Source organism: Rhinoraja longicauda, chromosome 27, assembly GCF_053455715.1.
Source record: "Rhinoraja longicauda isolate Sanriku21f chromosome 27, sRhiLon1.1, whole genome shotgun sequence".
Classification (NCBI taxonomy): Eukaryota; Metazoa; Chordata; class Chondrichthyes; order Rajiformes; family Arhynchobatidae; genus Rhinoraja; species Rhinoraja longicauda.
The window spans coordinates 14671285-14692898 of NC_135979.1; the positions used below are offsets into that span (position 1 = coordinate 14671285).

At 41.6% G+C, this 21614-nt stretch overlaps 2 protein-coding genes across 3 annotated transcripts in view; one reads left to right on the forward strand and one right to left on the reverse strand.

The window, feature by feature from the left end:
* The window catches only part of stpg1 (sperm-tail PG-rich repeat containing 1), a 60897-nt gene extending 49791 nt beyond the window's left edge, over positions 1-11106 (forward strand). For both annotated transcript variants that reach the window (XM_078423175.1, XM_078423176.1), the window contains one exon: positions 10568-11106. In XM_078423175.1, the coding sequence (XP_078279301.1) occupies positions 10568-10641 (74 nt within the window). In that variant the 3' untranslated portion in view covers positions 10642-11106. The remainder of the gene's footprint in view (positions 1-10567) is intronic.
* Positions 11107-17243: 6137 nt separating this feature from the next.
* The window catches only part of LOC144606723 (grainyhead-like protein 3 homolog), a 47225-nt gene continuing 42854 nt past the window's right edge, over positions 17244-21614 (reverse strand). The window contains exon 15 of the mRNA XM_078423041.1: positions 17244-17358. Coding sequence (XP_078279167.1) covers positions 17244-17358 — 115 coding nt within the window. The remainder of the gene's footprint in view (positions 17359-21614) is intronic.

The following is a 21614-nucleotide window of genomic DNA, read 5'->3' on the forward strand; positions in this document are numbered from 1 at the left end:
CATTCCTTGGTTAGAGAGAAAAAAAAATTGTACAAAATAGTCCAGATGCAGTCTCACCAAGGCTCTAAATTAACTGCAACAAAGCGTCTCGACACTTTGTAGTCAAATCCTCTTGCAATAAGTGATCCTCAGACGTACTCTTGGCCTTTCCAATTGTTTGCTGCACCTTTAAGCACTTACAAGGACATACCAGGTCCTTCTGAACACCAACATCTTTCAGAATTTCACCTTTCAAAAAATACAGTGTTTTTTTCACAGTAAATTCCATCTTTCGAAGACTCAGCATGACTCCTCTAAAAACTTTATGCATCCTCATCGCAGCTGAAACTGCAATGTGAATACTGCTTCTCCCCCGATTTCTCATTTATTTTTGTGTGGGTTTTTCAGTGGGGTGCTAAAACTGCGGACAACACTCATTTATTTGTGTCAATTTGTCGGCAATATTTTTATAGATTCCTACCCATGCCCCAACCTTATATTAGTGTTCAGCAGTCCCTCGGAACTGCCAGGTCAATATCATGAATTGGCTTTAGACTTTAGACTTTAGAGATGTAGCGTGAAAGCAGGCCCTTTGGCCCACTGAGTTGGTGCCAACCAGTGATCACCCCCGTACACTAGCACTATCCTACATATATTAGGGACAATTTACAATTTACAGAAGCCAGTTAACCTACAAACCTGCACATCTCTGGAGTGTGGGAGGAAACCAGAGCACCCGGAGAAAACCTATGCAGTCACAGGAAGAATGTACAAACTCCGTACAGACAGCATCCACAGTCAGGATCAAACCCGGGTCTCTAAGGCAGCAACTCTACCGCTATGCCAATGTGCTGCCCACTGTACAGAGTATGCATGACACGACTAAATATTAACTTCTGTAAACATTTTAGTCAGGTTTATTTCCTCTCCCCTGTAACCTCCCCCTCTCAACCAAGCACAAAGTGGCATATCTTGCAAGTTTTGTTTTAGAGCTACAGCACAATAGACAATAGACAATAAACAATAGGTGCAGGAGGAGGCCATTCGGCCCTTCGAGCCAGCACCACCATTCAATGTGATCATGGCTGATCATTCTCAATCAGTACCCCGTTCCTGCCTTCTCCCCATACCCCCTGACTCCTCTATCCTTAAGAGCTCTATCTAGCTCTCTCTTGAATGCAAAAACAGACCTTTTGGCCCTTTGGAGACCACACAAATTACCTGTTCACACGAGATCTATGTTATTCCACTTTCTCATCCACACCCTACAAACCTGGGGCAATTTTAAAGAGAATTTAACTACAAACCTTAACATCATTGAGATGTGGGAGGAAACCAGAGTACCCAGAAGGAACCCATGCGGTCCACATGGGGAACGTGCAAACTCCACACAGGCAGCAACCAAGATCAAGATTGAATCGTCTGGCACTATGAGGCATCAGCCCTACCAGCCTCACCACTGTGCAGTTTTTGAAAGTAGTCAGCCTTGGAAGAAGATTTTAATGGGTGCGTTGGACTCTGAGAGAAGTATTTCCTTGTGAGACAATCAAAAGCAAAGCCACTGGAAGAGGAGGAGGGGACAGATACCACCTCCACTCCCCATGACCAACCCCCAGCTCCTCCACCTACCCATGCCCCAACCTTATATTAGTGTTCAGCAGTCCCTCGGAACTGCCAGGTCAATTAAATAATGAGATCACCATTATAATAGAAAGCTCACTGAGTGAAATTTGACCTCATTCCCAGCATGGATCTTGATTAGTAAGGATATGGGGAGAAGGCAGGGGTATAGGGTAATGTGTAGGATAGTGCTGTCGATGCAGATTCAGTGGGCTGAAGGGCCCATTTCCACACTGTATCTCTAAAGTTTAAAGTCTAGAGTTGATTTATGATATCCCAGGAATCTATAAAAATTATGCCAACAAATTGGCACAATTAAATGAGTGTTGTTGGCAGTGTTAGCACCTAATTGAAAGACGCACACGAAATAAAACAGAAAATTGGCGAAAAGGCAGGATGCACATTGGTTCTTGATTAGTGCGGGTGTCAAAGGTTATGGGGAGAAGGCAGGAGAATAGGGTTGAGAGGGAAAGATAGTTCAGCCATGATTGAATGGCAGAGTAGACTCGATGGGCTGAATGGACTAATTCTGCTCCTATGACCTATGAACTTATGAAAACTTAGCTCTACCATTGGCGACAATCATAAGTGTTTTACAAAAGATCACAACTTTATTTTGATTGTATTGATCGATTGAAAGATACAATATCGAAAACGGCCCTTTGGCCCAACAAGTCTATGCTGAATGTCGATCACCCATTCACCTCCGTTCTATGTTATCCCATTTTCAAATCCACTCCCAACACATGTCAGGAGTGGAGGTGAAGGTGAGATAACATGGAACTAGTGTGAATGGGTTATCGATGGTCAGCATGGTCTGTGGACATGTGAGCCTGTTTCCACGCTGCATCTTTCAATTGATCAATCAATCAATCAATTAAACAATTAATTCATATTTTGTGAACTGTCACATGAAGAAAGACCGCAAAAATAAAGAGGAATTAAGAGTTGATCCAAAGAGTGATAACTCATTGTTCCAATTTACCTGGAAAGTTCACAAATCTTGCATGGAATCTCAACACAGCTATTTCATGAGGCAAAGCAACTGCAAACAATGCCAGGTCAATGTGCAAAGAAAGTACAGTTAGTAAATAGTTGTCATTCTTTTGTGTTTACTGTAGTAGATGCTCAGTGATGTTTCCTTTACATGTTGCCTGCTATTGTGTAAACACAGCTAATATGTAAATTCTGTATTTTGGAACTGTATTAAGGAAGCTTTTTGTTCGATTTTAAACCACCTCTAGTCATTTGCATCTTGGAAAAATTGTGTCTTTCGGAGGTATACGATGTATATTTGTTATAAGACCATTTGGTTCATCAACAGGAACTAAAGAAGTTCCTCCTCAGCAATTGTTCTGCAGATGCTTGTGGGCAATAGGTATCAGGATAGTTCAGGATACTTGAGTCATGTGAAATCTTCAGTTATCTTCTCTGAACGTGACCATTTGAAGACTAACACTCTTGAAGATTTGTGTAGGAAGAAACTGCAGATGCGGGTTTAAACCAATGACAGACACAAAATTTTGCAGGACAGGCAGCATCTCTGGAGAGAAGGAGTGGGTGACGTTTCGGTTCAAAACCCTTCTTCGGTCTGAAGAAGAGTCTCGACCCGAATCGTCGCCCATTCCTTCTCTCCAGAGATGCTGCCTGTTCTGCTGAGTTACTCCAGCATTTTGTATCTGTCTCTTGAAGATTTTTCTATTTCAAACCTTTTAATTACAAGCAATACCTCACCAAAGTGTGGGTCTGGAGGGGCCTCTCTCTGAAAGCTTGATGAGGGGAAAGAGGCTGAGATGCATCAGGTGCATGGTATTGGTCCACTCGTCCCTTCCTACCCAAACCACCCCATCCCCGGGCACTTTCCCCTGCAACCGCACGAGATGCAACACCTGTCCCGTTACCTCCTCCCTCAACTCCATCCAAGGACCCAAACAGTCTTTCCAGGTGAGACAAAGGTTCACTTGCATCTCCTTCAACCTCATCTATTGCATCCGCTGCTCTAGATGTCAACTTATTTACATCGGCGAAACCAAGCGCAGGCTCGGCGATCGCTTTGCTCAATTGACCAAGCTGATCTCCCGGTGGCCGAGCACTTCAACACCCCCTCCCATTCCCAGTCTGACCTTTCTGTCATGGGCCTCCTCCAGTGCCATAGTGAGGCCAACCGGAAATTGGAGGAACAGCACCTCATATTTCGCCTGGGCAGCTTGCAGCCCAATGGTATGAACATCGACTTCTCCAACTTTAAGTTAGTTCCTCTGTCCCTCTCTTCCCCTCCTCCTTCCCAGATCTCCCTCTATCTTCCTGTCTCCACCTATATCCTTCCTTTGTCCCGCCCCCCTGACATCAGTCTGAAGAAGGGTCTCGACCCAAAATGTCACCCATTCCTTCTCTCCCGAGATGCTGCCTGACCTGCTGAGTTACTCCAGCATTTTGTGAATAAATACCTTCGATTTGTACCAGCATCTGCAGTTATTTTCTTATGGTACTGAAGAGCACACCTATTTTGACTTAAAGCAAGCTTCAAATCTTCAATGGCTTTTCCATGAGGCTGTATGCCTTGTGGCATTCATCGATGAAAAACATTGGAAATGCTCGTCCACGTCAATTGCTGACTTGTACTTCATGCCTCTTGATGATTCATGTTTGATTTCCCCATGTTTTTAATCTGTCATTTCGTTCCTGCCACACAGTCTCTAATATTCAAAGACTATTTCCAGAAAAAACTTTGAGCTGCTGCCAAATGAGATGCCATATTCTTTAAAGAATGTCTTAGTAACACTTAAGGGACAAAAGACGATGAGATAACGTGCAACTGTGACAAATTCCTTTCCAATGTGTTCAGTCAGTGCGTTTCGAAACACAGAAGTGAGCTGATCACGCGAACTCACGCAAGGTCAAAGAAAGGCACAGAGTGCTGGAGTAACTCAGCGGGTCAGGCTGCATCTCTGGAGAACATGGAGAGGTGTCCGTGTTGGGGCCCTTCTTCAGACTGATTGCAGGGGGGAATGGGAAAGAATGCCGGAAGAGAGGCAGGATGAAGGATGGCAGGATGAAACATGGAAACAGTAATAGTTGAACACAGCAAAGGGTTTATTTTGATTGGCACATTGTTGGACAAAGGCCAGAGACGAATAAACAGGTTTGAGCCAAAAGGGTAAAGAGTGAAGCTGGAGTATAGAAAAGTTGCGAATTATGAAATAGGAGGAAAGATTGCATGTGGAGGGGGTGGGGGAGGGGAGAAACCGGTGCAAAGTCAGCCAGGATTCAGGAGAGGGGAGTGGGGGGATAGGGGAAGAAAGGGAAGGGGAAAGGGGGTGTTTGTAGAGGTTATCCAAAATGGAGAATTCAACGTTCACACCATTGCGTTGTAAGCCTCCCAAGAGGAACATGAGGTGCCGTTCCTCCAGTTTGCGCGTGGCCTCAGTCTGGCAACGGAGGATGCCTGGACCTTGTGGTCAGTTTGAAAATTGCTTTCACACAAGGCCAAATCTCTCTGCACACAAAACGTGCTGCAGTAGACTTGGTTATGAGGCAAGACTGCATGATATCTGGAGTCACAAGAGTTAGAAGTGGTTTCTGAAGATTGGAGAATTGCGAATATCACCCCGCTGTACAAGAGGAAGTTGAGAAGGAGAGTGGAAACTATAGTCCGGTTAGCCTGACTTCGGTGGTTGTTAAGATCTTAGAGGATGAGGTTATGCAGTACTTGAAAGTTGACGATAAAATGGGCCGAAGTCAGCATGGTGTTGTGAAGAGAAGATCTTGCCTGACGAATCTGCTGGAGTTCTTTGAGGAAGTAAATAGAAGGGCAGACAGAGGGGGGGAGGCTGTAGATGTTGTTTACCTAGATTTTCAGAAGGCCTTCGGTCAGGCTGCTACGGAAGATGAGAGCCCATGGTATTGAAGGGAAGATACTAGCATGGATAGCGGGCTGGCTGAATGGCAGAAGGCAAAGAGTTGCAAGAAAAGGCGCTTTTTCAGGTTGGCTGCCAGTGAGTGGTGGAGTTTCACAAGGGTCGGTGCTAGGCCCGCTTCTCTTCATGTTGTACATTAATGATTTGGATAAGGGGATTGAAGGCTTAGTGGCCAAGTTTGCAGATGATGCTAAGGTAGGTGGAGGGGTAGGCAGTGTAGAGGAAGCAAGGACTCTGCAGTAGGACTTGGACAGGTTAGGAGAGTGGTCAGAGAAGTGGCAGATGAAATTGAAAAACGGAAAATATGGATTACTAAATGCATTTTGGTAATAAGAATAAAGGCATAGATTATTTTCTAAATGGGGAGAGAAGCCAGATATTGAAGGTGGATAGAGACTTGGTGCAGGACTCCCAAAAGGTTAATTTGCAAGTCAAATCGGTAGTAAGGAAGGCAAATTCAATACTAACTTTTTTATCAAGAGGACTGGAATATAAAAACAGAGATGCTGAGGCTCTATAAGGCGCTGGTCAGGCCACATTTGGAATACTGCGAGCAAATTTGGGCACATATCTGGATGTGCTGGCTCTGGATAGGGTCCAGAGGAGGTTTACTAGAACAATTCTGGGAATGAGTGGGTTTGCGTATGATGGGCATTTGACAGCACTGGGCCTATACTCGCTGGAGTTTAGAAGGTTGAGGGAGGACCTCATTGAATAATTAAAGGCATAGAGAGAGTGGATATGGAAAGGATCTTTCCACTGGTGGGAGAGTCTAGGACCAGAGGTCATAGCCTCAGAATTAAAGGGTGCTCTTTTAGAAAGGAGATGAGGAGGAACTTCTTTAGTCAGTGGGTAGTTAATCTGTGGAACTTACTGCCAAAGAGGGCTGTGGAGGCCAAGTCAGTGGATATTTTTAAGGCAGAGATAGACAAATTCTTGATTAGAACGGATGTCAAGGGTTATGGGGAGATGGCAGGAAAATGGGATTAGGAGGCAGAGATCAGCCATGGGTGAATGGACTCGATGGGCCGAACGGCCTAATTCTACTCCTATAACTTGTGAACTTGTGAACTTGTGATAGCCCTAATGTCTCTGCAATCTGCATAAAAAGCACAGGAAAATATTAAAATGGTAAAGAGGTAGAGAGAGTAAAGATTGCAAAACAGAGAACAATTCATTCCACGCCTTGCCATATCAGCACCAAATCAGGGAACATTTCGGTTTTTAGATATTTACTTGCAATTTGCAGTGTTGGGAAGGAAGTCAATCTCAAGATTTATAATGATTCAGAACAATAAATGTCTTCATCAACAATTTCACACTACCCTGTAATGTTGTTAAACCAGAACCACTAGTCTCCTTTTTCTAGCTCAAGCTAATTCTAACTTGCTTTAATATCACCTTAGCACTCCGCAAAATCATTCTGCTGTATTTCAGAAATGCAACTCATTAGGTTATATGTTTTAGTAAATAAACTTATCCTCGATACAAAAGAAAATCTGGGTCCAAATAAATGTCCAGTGTTTCACTGAGACAAATCTCTGGTCAAGAGACTGAATATCACAACAAACCCAGCATGTACCTGAATTCAACTCGATATTTTAGCTCCTGCCATTGTTAATTAAGGAAATCCCCACCCATGTCCTTTGTCAACATAAAACTCATGTCCTAAACACAACAGTGTGGGTAGAGGCAGATAAGCTTTGCACCTATTGCAGAGAAATTGTAGCATTTGCACAGAATCAGACTTGTAACAGCGTATTATTGTTATTGTACAAATTACAATCACCTTCCTATCACCGGTCTATGCCAGTAAGTTTCTTGGGATACTATTTGCATTGGAAATGCTCCTACATCTGGCTCAAAAGTAACTACATGCCTCCATCCTAAAACTCGGGTCTTAATTTGATAACGTGTTGAGTAAAGGGCATGTTATGTTATGTTGACACCCTTACAGTTTGCTTATTGTAAGGGTGTCAATTTTAGGTTTGCTTCCTTCCCAACATGACCCCGAAGTAGTTCCCGGAAGAGGAGCAAAACGGCCATCAGAAGACAGCCAGCAACAGTTTCAGCAATGCTGCCGGTCTCAGAGGCATGCAGGAGCTTCTAAAGCAAACATCCAAATATTGTTGGAGGTTTATACAAGAGCATTTTGTATAATGAAGTCCAACATAAAAAAGACATCCTAAAATGCACATCAGGGTCCTTTTCTATCAACTTGTTTATAAGTAATAGGAGCCGAATTAGGCTATTCGGCCCATCAAGTCTACTCCACCATTCAATCATGGCTGATCTAACCCCATTCTCCAGCCTTCTCCCCATAACCCCTGACACCTGTACTAATCAAGAATCTATCTATCTCTGCCTTAAGTATGTCCACTGTCTTGGCCTCCACAGCCTTCTGTGGCAATGAATCCCAGAGATTCACCACCCTCTGACTAAAGAAATTCCTCCTCATCTTCAGAATTAAAGGACGTTCGGAAGATGAGGAGGAATTTTGAATGATTGAATAGCAGAGGAAGTAGGAAGGCCCATAGAATAGATGTCAAGAGGATGTTTTCACTAGTGGGAGAGTCCATGACCAGTGGAAACGTCCTCTCCACATCTACTCTATCCAGGCCTTTCACTATTCACTATTTTTGTTACCTTCGGGACCATAATTCATGATTTATGTGATGGTCTGGGTAGTTGGATAGGCTATCGCATTCCAATATTGGAATGAAAATCAGAATCCTGAGAATATATAATCGTAAGGCATAAGAGCAGGAATGAGCTTCATGGGCCTTCCTACCTCCTCTGCTATTCAATAATTCAATGCCTGTTCCGATCTTTTGTCTTGAATGCATGCTTCAGCCCAGCACCTATAATCCTTGATTCTCAAAACTCCAGCAATCTGTTTCTGCTTTGAGTATAATGACTTTGCATTCATAGTTATTTAGCTTAGTTCAGTTTAGTTTATTGTTGTCACGTGTACCGAGGTACAATGAGAAGCTTTTGTTTGTGTGCGATCCATGCTCAAAAGCTTTTGTTTGCCTGCATACCCATTTGGCATGCGGAATTCCAAAGATTCACAATTCCGTCTCCCTGTGAAATACTTTATCTTAAGTCTGATTTTCAGTTCCAGACTCCCTCAACAGGAGACACAGTCCCCTGGCATCGTCTCCTGCTAATTTTTATGTTTCAATGAGATATACCTGTAAGGCCTCAAGAGCTATGTTTATTTATTCGTACCAAATGACATGACAAAATTAGCACGGGTGAAGAACAGAAAACTGTAAATATGTGAAATCTGAAGTAAAGATGTTGGAAAAACCCAGTTGAACAGGTAGTGCTTTGTGGAGAGAAAAACACATTTAATGTGTCAGGTCAATGGCTTTTCATCAGAAGTGAGAAAAGTTAGAAAACAAGCATGTCTTAATTACAGAGAAGGGTGTGGGGGTGCAGAGAACAATGGGGATGTTTATGTTAGGCTGGGGGCCAAGAGAAGCTGCACCAACTGAGACAGAGTGGTGAAGACCTGTTAGCTGATCTGTGGGGTGCAGGTGCAATGAGAGGAAGGCAAAGGGGAACAGGAAAGGAGCAGTGCTTTGAACTGTGAAACGCAGAACACAAAGTGCTGGAAATCTGAAATATGCTGGAAATACCCAGCAGATTAAAATCATCTATGGAGAAAAAAAAGTGAGTTAAAATTAGGCGTTGTTGCACTGAACCTGTGGCTATTGTTTTCATTCCAGGTATTAGACTTGATATTTGTCAACCTGGAAATAATCACTCAATTAATTTGAGTATATATACTTGATATTTGCCAACTATTTCAATGTTGGCAAATATCAACTATAACACCTAGGATTAAAGCAATGGTCAGATATTTTGGGCATTTAAATTCTATGTGAACAGTTTCACTCTCAGCTGAGAATAACCTTTCTACTTTAGACTTGGAATGGTTTTCAGATTTGCTAATCGTGGCACATTTCAGAGAGATGAAGGATGACAAAGAGTGACTGGGATTATTTCAGTCCTCTGATCTTCTCTCCTAATTATAAAATTGAAGCAATCCTTGACTTTTCAGAACACATCATGTCTTTAGTTGTCTGTTGCATTAGCTTCAGATATGTTGTATTAACTTCAGAAAACCAACCTTTCACGTTCCTGTTGGGACCCAATATTGCAAATAACCTCTGAAACATGCCACAATTAGAAATTCTGCAAAAAACATTCATGGGCTAAATAGAAAAGTTATTCCCAACTGAGATTGAAACTCTGTTTTGAATTAAGTGCCCTTATCCTCTGGTAATTGCTTTAATCCTAGATATTATTTTTGATATTTGTCAACCTTGAAATAGTCAAGATAAACACACAAAATGCTGGAGTAACTCAGCAGAGAAGGAGGGGGTGATGCTTTGGGTCGAGACCCTTCTTCAGAGTAGTTAGGGATAAGGGAAACGAGAGATATAGACGATAATGTAGAGATAAAGAACAATGAATGAACGATGTGCAAAAAAGTAACGATGATAAAGGAAACAGACCAATGTTAGCTATTTGTTGGGTGAAAACGAGAAGCTGGAACAACTTGGGTGGGGGTGAGATAGACAAGTCAAGTCAAGTTTATTTGTCATATACACATACAAGATGTGCAGTGAAATGAAAGGTCACCCACTGTCCAGCAATAGAGCAATAAAAACAAACAATTTCACACACAATCACAACCAACACAAAACAAAAAAAAAAGAATCATCCATCACAGCAAGTCTCCTCCAGTCACCTCCTCACTGTGATGGAAGGCCAGAATGTCTTTTCTCTTCCCCTGCCGTCTTCTCCCGTGGTCAGGCTGTTGAAGTTGCCACGTTCCAGACCGCGCCAGACGGTGAAAGGTCCGCAGCGGGCCGACCCAAGCCCCGCGATCCGGGGCGGGCGAAGACTCCGTCGCTGCACGTTGAAGTGAGATAAATCAATATTCACACCACTGGGCTGTAGTCAGTTAATTTAAAGAGAAATATATATATGAAAACAACACGTATTTATGTGATGTTTATCTGTTCTGCATTCCACAGCCTCGTATGTGCCAAAGAGAAATGAAAAGCAGTCATTCCTGTTGAATGTTAATAGGAAATGGGTGCCATTGTAGACTGATGGAAAAACCAGGCTGGAGCCCATTCAAGGGCAGATGGGACTACTGTTGGCTGTAGTTCAAATCAGTTTACATCACACATGGGGCAGGTACTATTTTTGATGAACTAGATGGTGTTGCAGAAAAAAAACGGATCGCAATCGGAATTTGAAGGTTATTTACGATTTCGGATTGGAGGCTGCATTACCTGCAATGTACTGTGCAAAGCACTTGTTCCTGCAAGGATTGTATAGCAATCCCTCCGAGTAAAATGTACAGTTCTGTGGCAATCAGTTATTTTGCTCAGTTTGGCAATATCTCATTTAAGCTATTATTTATAATATTGGTCAATTTATTGAAGCCGTAAAGGTGTGGCTTTGTTTAACCCTAAGAAAAGCTTTAGGCTTTCAAGTTTATTTGAACTATCCTCATGTATTTTGCTACAATTGAGCCAGTCGCAATCGAGTTTGGTCAATTTATATATTGCAGGTAAATTATTTAAAAACCTGACAAGCTCGTCCAATAGCCAAGGAACAAAAATATATAACATTAAATGAATAAATATTAATACAGTACATTCTTTCTTCTCATCGCTTCCGTTATCCTTGAAGAAAAACACAAATGGGAGTCTTAGTGATTAGCTACTTTGAACAAATATCTCCCTTCAGGGAGAAAGTAAAAGCATCAGTGTTCTCCAAGGCCCTTCTGGGTGAGGATAACTAACTCCAGTCCATTTCTTTAGGTTGTGAGATGCCTGAAGTTATAGACTCTGCCACAGATGGGCAGGTGGGTTCGCAGGAAGTATACATGGAGGCACGCTCTTCCCTTGTCTTTTCAGGATTTCTGACTCCCAACAAACAGAGATACTTGGTCTTCAGTACATTCCCTTCTCCATTATAATCGGTCATATTCCCATGAAAAACAAGGATGTTACCTTTCTTCGGTGAGGTTATAAGAACCTAATTTGTTCCGTCTCCAGACAACCTTTTGACATTTGGAGCTTGATTGGCTGGTTCTAAACATAGCAACAACAACAAAAAATCCTCCCTGCTCCATTGACACCCTATAAGAATTTTGAAACTTTCAATGTGATCAACTTTCATTCTGCTAAACTCTGGTGAACACAGGCCTTATCTAGGTCGGTTGAGCAAAGATGAGAGTGTTGCCCTCTCTCATGCTTTGTGGTGCATCTTGTATGATTCCCATGACTTTGCAGTATTAAGGAGGACAGGGATCATTGCCTATAGGTAGACCATGAGTTTGGTATTGGGTTTACGGGCAAATAATGGAATACCAGCGAGCAATTGGGAGGACAAAAGTAAAACAATCAATTGTTACTATGTGAAAGAAACAGAGTCATAGAGTCATGCAGCTTGGAGCCAGGCCCTTCGGCCCAACTTGCCTACACCGTCCAACATGCCCCATCTACACAGTCTCAACTGCCCGCGCTTGCCCAATATCCCTCTAAACCTATCTTATCCATGTGCCTGTCCAAATGTCTCTTAAATGTTTTTACAGTACCTTAAGCAGTAAATGCAGTCAAACTAACTGGACCAAAGATTAACATGATCCTTAGCTTCAATGGCCCTCAATCTGGAGTCAAAGAAATAGTTGAAAGATTGCGAGGAGTTCAGGAAGATACTTAACTTCATGAGAGAACCTAGAAATGGGGGAATCATTTCAGAATAAAGAGTCACACATTTAAGGAGGTGATTAAGAGGAATTTCCTATCTCAGAGTGTCTTGAACTTTTAGAATTCTCAACACCAGAGAGATGTGGAGGCACAGTCAATGAATATGTTCAAGCTGAGATAAACAGATGTTTGGAACATGATATGGCATGATCAGTAATTTATGGGGATAAGCAGGACAGTAAAATTAAGACTAGGATCAGGTAAGATTGGACACAATGTACCTACATCATTATTATTTTATTGAATATTTCAGGAGATCTGGTAAGTAAAGCATATTAGATCAGATTAAATGGGAAAAGAGAGCATCTGGCCTCTCAAGCATGTTCTCTATTCATACAGGTAGTGCTACCATAGCACTATAGTTACATTCCTCAGAAACCTTGAGCAATACAAAATCACGTTACAAAAACAATTGTGTTAATGAGGAAAGGGGTTAGAGAGTTTCAAATTTGTGATGATAGTGTTATTTCCCCACCGTATTTTACAAAATAAAAGTCTTTTTAATAACTATAAGTGTACTTTTGTTGCCGCAAGCTAATAATACCAAAGACTGTGTTACATTGTTTAATAGGGTAATTTCTATTGCAGCGATCACTTGTCAATTTCTGCGGCCTCCCACTGTGAACGCAGCCATCAGTGCTCTTGCAAAGCAATGGTGTCTGGTTACTGCAGGGTGGCTACATGGAAACAATTATTTGCAGAACAGCTTTTTTTCTGCTTGCCAATTTTTTGAAGTAACCTGTAAATAATTCTCCATTCCCCAGTTTAAATCACATTATAACCAATTAGGTCCATGTAATACAAATATAGTGCCCTACTTTATCCATCGCATAATATTCAATTCACATCATGGAAGGAACTCATTATAGCCAAATTACTTGTAATGTCACTTTCCTGCCTGATCCCCATTACGCAAGACTCCCTTACTGAGCAAATATCCAACTCTGTTTTCAACATATTCAATGATACAGCATTCTCAATTCCCTCTTGTTAGAGAATTCCAAAGAGTAACAACCTGAGAGAGAGGAATTTCCAGCTTCATTTCCATCTTAAATGTGCTTACCCCAAATCCACATTCGCTTTTTTCTGTGCACAGGCCACCCAAACCTCACCCCACATCTTGTATATGCAACCTAAATGGCACTCCTCAACTAACTACATCTAAGGATACTTTGAAAGTCACCCCCTTATGATTCTGCCCCCGATACATTATAAAGTATCACTGCCAGGAACTCTCTCACAAAACTTTCTCCACCGATGCAATTTCATGACATCGTCTTTTCGAGCACATTACAGTTTTGAGCCCAGAATGCTTAACAATAAATTGGCTTCAGCCACTGAGTTGCAGGACAGAGGGTAATGGGAATTAGTGTAATTGGGTTCATAGAAAACAATCTATAGCAGTACAAACAAATCACGGCAGTACAAGCAAGTGCAGTACAAACAAATAAATGGATACTTTTCTAAAGAGCAGAGAAAATAGAATGCAGTTGAAACCACAGCATCTTTTCACAGTTAAAAGCAGGATAATTAGAACAAACTTTCTGCATAAAGTCAATATTAGTCACGTACCACAGTGCAGATAACAGGCTTGGTGGACAAGGGAATTAATCGATCCTCTCCACTCCAGATGGAAACGGTGTTGTCATGATGTACAGCTTTGTGAAAATTAGGGTCAGACCATGCTGTGACTCAAGAACAGGTTAGCTCCCTCTCTTAATTGAAAGTCAAAAAATGAAATTGCAAGCACAACAGAATTGCCAGTGAATTACTTTTTCTCAACCCAATAGGGACTGTTTCAATCACTGCTAAAATTGAGGCCAAGGGCACAGAGATATCAGGAAACAATTGGATCTCATTGCATGTGTTTTATAGTCACTAGTGTGTATGGGGAGCAATTTGGTGGAAGGATGTCACACAACCAAAATAAAAGGTCTGACCCACCACTCCTACGTCATTCTGCACATTACATGCATTAGCTGCCCATTGTTCTAAACTCATCAGTACTCCCAGCTGAGCTGGTCACAGTCTCACAGCCAAGGGCAGAGAAAAACAACACACAAAGGCTATAAAAGTATTTTATTCAATATTCTTTCAAAAAATGAATTTAAAAAAAAATTATTTGTTCATCTGACAAGTTTTCCCAGTTAATAAAATGTGTTTATTATGTGTTCAATCAGCGTTTTCCCACATGATTTACAGTCCTTTGTCACAGTATCTGACACATAAAGACACAGCAGGGATGAAGGGGAGAAGCAATTTTCCTCATAAGGAAAGACCAACTCAATAAACCATGAGCAACATGGCTTTAACAAAATATTCCACTGTGAACTTGTCTTTCAGCTTTCAATGCTTCCTTGACTGTTCATTGCCATAAATTGGTTGCCACTGGACATATTTCCCCTGGTGAAATAGTGCTGATGGAACAGCAGGTAACTCAGCGGGTCAGACAGCATCTCTGGAGAAAAGGAATAGGTGATGTTTCGGGTCGAAACCCTTCTGCCAACTTTGGAAGGTCCCCTCCTCAATATTTCTCCACCCAACACATGATACTGTGACTTGTAGTGAAGATAGTGCTGAGCAGGCTCCAGAATTGTCATGGGGCATATATCTAACTTATGTCATTAAAGCATGAGACACGTAGAATAAAAGTATTGCTGTAGACATCGTCATCCTGCGATTTCTATTTTGGCCTGAGAAGTTTAGAATCAATTTTCTTCCTGCAAGGAACAAATAAACTCCAGAAGTGAATATATTATCTCCTTTGCTGGAGAGCTGTGGAGCAAGATGTTGTGATAATAAACAAAATGCTTTTCTAGACTTTGAAAATGGAAGCAATGGAAGGATGAGCACAGGGTGCTGGGGTAGGGGGGGGGGGGGGGGGAGTGGGAGGGTATATTAAAGAGGTGAAAGGGTTCTTATTTATGTACCACATCTGAGTCTGATAGCAACATTTTACAGTTAAAACTTAAATGTCAATGTTTGTTCAAATATTTTGACTCTCTATGAATACTCAAACGCCAGAAAATTGGCAGTGAAACATGGACACAATTAAAACCATTCCTTCGTTAGATGAGGAATACACGAACTTGGAACTTTTTTTTAAAACACGCTGCATTTTAATCAATTGAAATTTTTACAGGAATTTGGCAGTGAAGCTTATGTAACTCTTTGACATTAAAAATCAACAATGACACCCAGGAAGTTACAATTTTAGAATGTTACACCAGATATGCTTATTTATTACAATAGGATAACAAAAATATATCTCACAATTGTGAGATCTCATCTGCAGTTTGAAAAATACACATCATAAACATGAAATGTCCATCACCACAATGTTTAAACTTGAGGCTAACTCTTTCTATGTACAATATATACGCGTTCACATCGTGGAGATCCTGAGTATAATACCAATAAATGTAAAAGACAGACTATATTTATACAAAAAACAGTCATCCAATAAGTCAAGACGACCAATTGCAAGAAATGTTCCTATCTTTCCCTAATAATGTTTGTGAAAACCTTTTGACTGAGCATAATGCATATCTCTGACTGTATACCCAAGTAAAAAGTATTCAGAAACATCAGTAAACAAATGAAAATTCACCCCGAGAAAGCTATGTTGATATAGTGAACCAATTAGAGGAGATCAGAAATAGTTAAATCATTCTTTTTTTACCATGTACTTAGGCGTGGAAATGTTATGTTTCTTCAAATAATTAATCGGGCAAATTACCATCTAATTTGGAAGCTCTTCAAAAATATTAGCCAAGTTAATAGGAACTAGTGCTCTCCCAATGGCACTGCAAAGGAAAGCACTGCTTCCTGGACTAATTTCATTAAGCTCCAATCATGGATATCACTGGCTTAAAAAAGGGGCATTAAAAAAAAGAATTGGGCAGCTAGTAGGGATACTAATATCTTAAATCTGGAAACCTGAGCAGTACTTTGGTAACTGGACCTGCTAGATCACTGAGATGTTTCCCCATTAATCTATGATACAATATTTTATACACATCCATTGTACAATACTTTGAAGGTTTCAAAACATGATGTGATACCAGCACACCACGATTCTAAAAACACAGAAGTCCTGTGCATGCTGATAATCTTAAACCTTTTGGAAATTGTTCATTGCATCAGGAGGTCTTGGTACCATTTATGGCAATAAAAGGATGGTACACAATTATTCCCTCCACTGAAACATTAGGGAAAGATGGTGCAGACGTATGATATGTAACAAGGATGTTTCTGTGGAATCACATAGTCATATATAAAGAAGAAAGAAATGTCCTTTGAATTATTAGAGGCAGGGTTCTCCCCTCGCCCAAAAGAAGAAAATAGTGTTCGCTTATGAGCAATGAATTTTTCCACATACTTCATGAGCACCATAAAATAGCAATCAATTTGCCATTCCTTCTGTAAATACTTTATACTGAAAATCTTGCCGGAAATCTGAAAAGGTTGAGTTGAGATTTAAAAAAATTGACAAGCAAATTACAGGAACAAGCAAATGATTCTAAAATCTCACACATTCCATCATACTAAAATATACATAGACCGGCTGGTGACCCAGTATACAGGTACAACAGTTCATAAGGTTTGGTTTGATGGAGGGAAGCACGCAGCAAGGCATTCAGATTCCAGAAGGAACGTGTTGAGCGGTACAAACAAAGAAGAAAAGATTGCTTCGGGCGTCATCCATACAAGCATAGATTAAAATGAATGCAATATTGAACTCTCCATGCTAGGTATAAACAAGCCTGTTTTGTTGTTAGGCCACATGAGAGTAATGGCACAATGTTCTTTGGTCCAAAGCAGCCAACAGTTCATGTTCATGGACAGAGGAACAGAGGTAGAGCAATTCCTAATCTGTTCCTATATTCTGTACATCTTTGAGTTTGTCCAAGAATGTTGAGTCTCCTTAAACTTCTTTAAGTGTTATTTGACAGCCTCCACATATGTCCTTTATCTCCACCAGGAATGCAGCATGGTTGCAGTAATGCTGCACAATGTTATCATCCATGTTCACCAGGATTCTGTAGGAGGCAAATTGGAAAATTAATGTCAAGTAGAGCTCACTAATAGCGGTCTAAACTACCAAAGTGAAAGATAATTGCACCACAAATGTAACTCCTCCATATTTGAGTCATGGAACAAACATTTCAAATTACTATGACTATGTTGGGAGGTGGAATTAGTTTAACATCTACTTTTCTGCACCATCGTCACAATGGCTTCCTACTCTGCCATAAATTCAACTTTTTATTTCCCTGTGAAGTCCTCTTTCTGTAAGACAGCAAAAGTGTTTGAAATCGGCACAGTGGCATAGAGGAAGAGTTGCTGCCTTTCAGTGCCAGAGACCTGGGTTCGATTCTGACAGTGGGTTGTCAGGGAGTCATAGAGTGATAGAGTGATACAGTGTGGAAACAGGCCCTTCGGCCCCACTCGCCCACACCAGCCAACAATGTTCCAGCTACACTAGTCCCACTTGCCTGCGCTTGGTCCATATCCCTCCAAACCTGTCCTATCCATGTACCTGTCTAACTGTTTCTTAAACATGGGATAGTCCCTCTGTGTGAAAAAGTTACCCCTTGGATTCCTATTAAATCTTTTCCCTTTCACCTTGAACCTATGTCCTCTGGTCCTCGATTCCCCTACTCTGGGCAAGGCACTCACTGCATCTACCCAATCTATTCCTCTCATGATTTTGTGTACTTCTACAAGATCTCTCCTCATCCTCCTACGCTCCAGGGAATAGAGATCCAGCTTACTCAACCTCTCCCTGTAGCTCACACACTCTAATCCTGGCAACATCCTCGTAAATCTTTTAACCCTTTCAAGCTTGACAATATCTTTCCTATAACATGGTGTCCAGAACTGAAATCAATATTCTATATGCGGTCTCATTAAAGTCTTATACAACTGCAACATGAAATTGTGTTTGTACGGAGTTTGTACATTCTCCCTATGACCATGTAGGTTTTCTCCAGGTCCTCCGGTTTCCTCCCACACTCCAAAGTCGTGCAGGTTTGTAGGCCAAAGCCAAAGAACTACTGTAGTACAGCTGAATGCTGGTCGGCGTGGAGTCGGTGGGCCAAAGGGCCTGTTTCCACGCTCGCTATATCTCTAAACTAAACTAAAAATCAGAGCCTTCTGCCTGACCACTGCTAATATCACTTGATAGAGAGCAAGGAGGAAGCATGTTTCCAAAAGGCTGGCACACAAAATAGGTGGTTCTTATCCTCTCTGAAATTACTCAATTATCGAGTAATTTGGTTTAGAAACATAGAAACATAGAAAATAGGTGCAGGAGTAGGCCATTCGGCCCTTCGAGCCTGCACCGCCATTCAATATGATCATGGCTGATCATCCAGCTCAGTAGCCTGTACCTGCCTTCTCTCCATACCCCCTGATCCCTTTAGCAAAAAGGGCCACATCTAACTCCCTCTTAAATATAGCCAATGAACTGGCCTCAACTACCTTCTGTGGCAGAGAATTCCACAGACTCACCACTCTCTGTGTGAAGAAATGTTTTCTCATCTCGGTCCTAAAAGACTTCCCCCTTATCCTTAAGCTGTGACCCCTGGTTCTGGACTCCCCCAACATCGGGAACAATCTTCCCGCATCTAGCCTCTCCAACCCCTTAAGAATTTTATATGCTTCTATAAGATCCCCCCTCAGTCTTCTAAATTCCAGCGAGTACAAGCCCAGTCTATCCAGTCTTTCCTCATATGTAAGTCCCGCCATCCCAGGGATCAATCTGGTGAACCTTCTCTGTACTCCCTCTAAGGCAAGAACGTCTTTCCTCAGGTTAGGAGACCAAAACTGCACACAATACTCCAGGTGCGGTCTCACCAAGGCCCTGTACAACTGCAGCAGAACCTCCCTGCTCCTAAACTCAAATCCTCTTGCTATGAATGCCAGCATACCATTCGCTTTCTTCACTGCCTGCTGCACCTGCATGCTTGCTTTCAATGACTGGTGCACCATGACACCCAGGTCACGTTGCATCTCCCCTTCTCCCAATCGGTCACCATTCAGGTAATACTCTGCTTTCCTGTTCTTGCCGCCAAAGTGGATAACCTCACATTTATCCACATTATATTGCATCTGCCATGCATTTGCCCACTCGCCTAATCTATCCAAGTCACTCTGCAGCCTCCTAGCATCCTCCTCGCAGCTAACACTGCCACCCAGCTTCGTGTCATCCGCAAACTTAGAGATGTTGCATTCAATTCCCTCGTCCAAATCATTAATATACACTGTAAATAACTGGGGTCCCAGCACTGAGCCTTGCGGTACCCCACTAGTCACTGCCTGCCATTCCGAAAAGGACCCGTTTATTCCTACTCTTTGCTTCCTGTCCGCCAACCAATTTTCTATCCACCTCAACACTGAACCCTCAATACCGTGTGCTTTAAGTTTGTACACCAATCTCCTATGTGGGACCTTGTCGAAGGCCTTCTGAAAGTCCAGATATAACACATCGACTGGTTCTCCCTTATCCACTCTACTAGTTACATCCTCGAAAAATTCTATAAGATTCGTCAGACATGATTTGCCTTTGGTAAATCCATGCTGACTTTGTCCGATGATTTCACCACTTTCCAAATGTGATGCTATCACATCTTTAATAACTGACTCTAGCATTTTCCCCACTACCGATGTTAGGCTAACTGGTCTATAATTCCCCGTTTTCTCTCTCCCTCCCTTTTTAAAAAGTGGGGTTACATTAGCTACCCTCCAGTCCTCAGGAACTACTCCAGAATCTAAAGAGTTTTGAAAAATTATCACTAATGCATCCACTATTTCTGAGGCTACTTCCTTAAGCACTCTGGCCCTGGGGATTTATCTGCCTTTAATCCATTTAATTTACCTAACACCACTTCCCGACTAACCTGGATTTCCCTCAGTTCCTCCATCTCATTAGACCCCCGGTCCCCCACTATTTCCGGCAGACGGTTTATGTCTTCCTTAGTGAAGACAGAACCAAAGTATTTGTTCAATTGGTCTGCCATCTCCTTGTTCCCTATGATCAATTCACCTGTTTCCGACTGCAAGGGACCTACATTTGCCTTAACTAATCTTTTTCTCTTGACATATCTATAAAAGCTTTTGCAGTCTGCAGTTTCTTCAGTCCCTCTGCCTTAGAATTCAACCGCTGCAAAACATCTGCCACAAACAATGTTAAATCTCTTTTGAAAGCAGAGTTTAAATAATCCGAATGGTTCAAAATATTTGTTGTATCTAAAATTAAATACAAAATTCCTTCCAATGAACTGGGAACACCTGTTTTAGGTTCTTCAAATGAGTCATTGAGCAAGGAGCAAAAAATCAGTGCTCAAATCAGCCATGGTCACATTCCAATCAAGTCACGAACGCACATTCCAAGGCCTTTAACTATCTGAGAGCATTCACTTCCTCTTACTAGCTATTCCTTTTGTCTTGCATTGCTTTAATATTAAAATTATCAAAAGCCATAAATCATCTCTAATTAGCGATTTGGCACGACATTTTTATAAGTGGATTGAACAAAACACCTCAAGGAAATTATGATTAATATTAAACTCCTCTTCTACCTATTGTTCAATATCTGGAAAGTTTCATCTTTGGCATCATATGAATGCAGTACAGATCAAACATGCAAATGTAAATATTCAAAAAAGATATTGATATGAAAGTGCACATTTTAAGAATGAAAACAAACAAATTTTGAAATCAAGGTAATCTTTGTAATCTTAACGTAACTTATTTCCAGTAACCAGAATGAGAATCATTTCAAAGTAATAGCACCACAACCATTTCCAAACCCATGTTATCGGGCAGTCTTTCAGCTGTACTGTACTCTGCACTGATGTTAGCCTTTGGTTTGTCATCTACGCAAACACGATCTGGGAAAGAAATCCATTTTCACCAGAAGAAAAGTCACCTCCTCCTTTTCTCCAGAGCCCCCCCCCCCCCCCCCCCATCTCTACTTTCAGTCTGACTAAGGATTCCGACCTGAAACGTCACCTACTCCTTTTCTCCAGAGATGCTTCCTGACCCCGCTGAGTTACTCCAGCATTTTGTGTCTATCTATAAAATCAAGCAGATTGGATTGTGACAAGCAGTGTACTCCGCGTGGAGGAGTTTGGTGAAGAATACATGGGAGGGTATGAAGAATATGAAGAAGGGTCTGGACCCGAAACGTCACCCATTCCTATTCTCCAGAGATGCTGCCAGTCCTGCTGAGTTACTCCAGCATTTTGTGCCCACCTAGGTGAAGAATACTTTGGATATGAAGAATACTAGC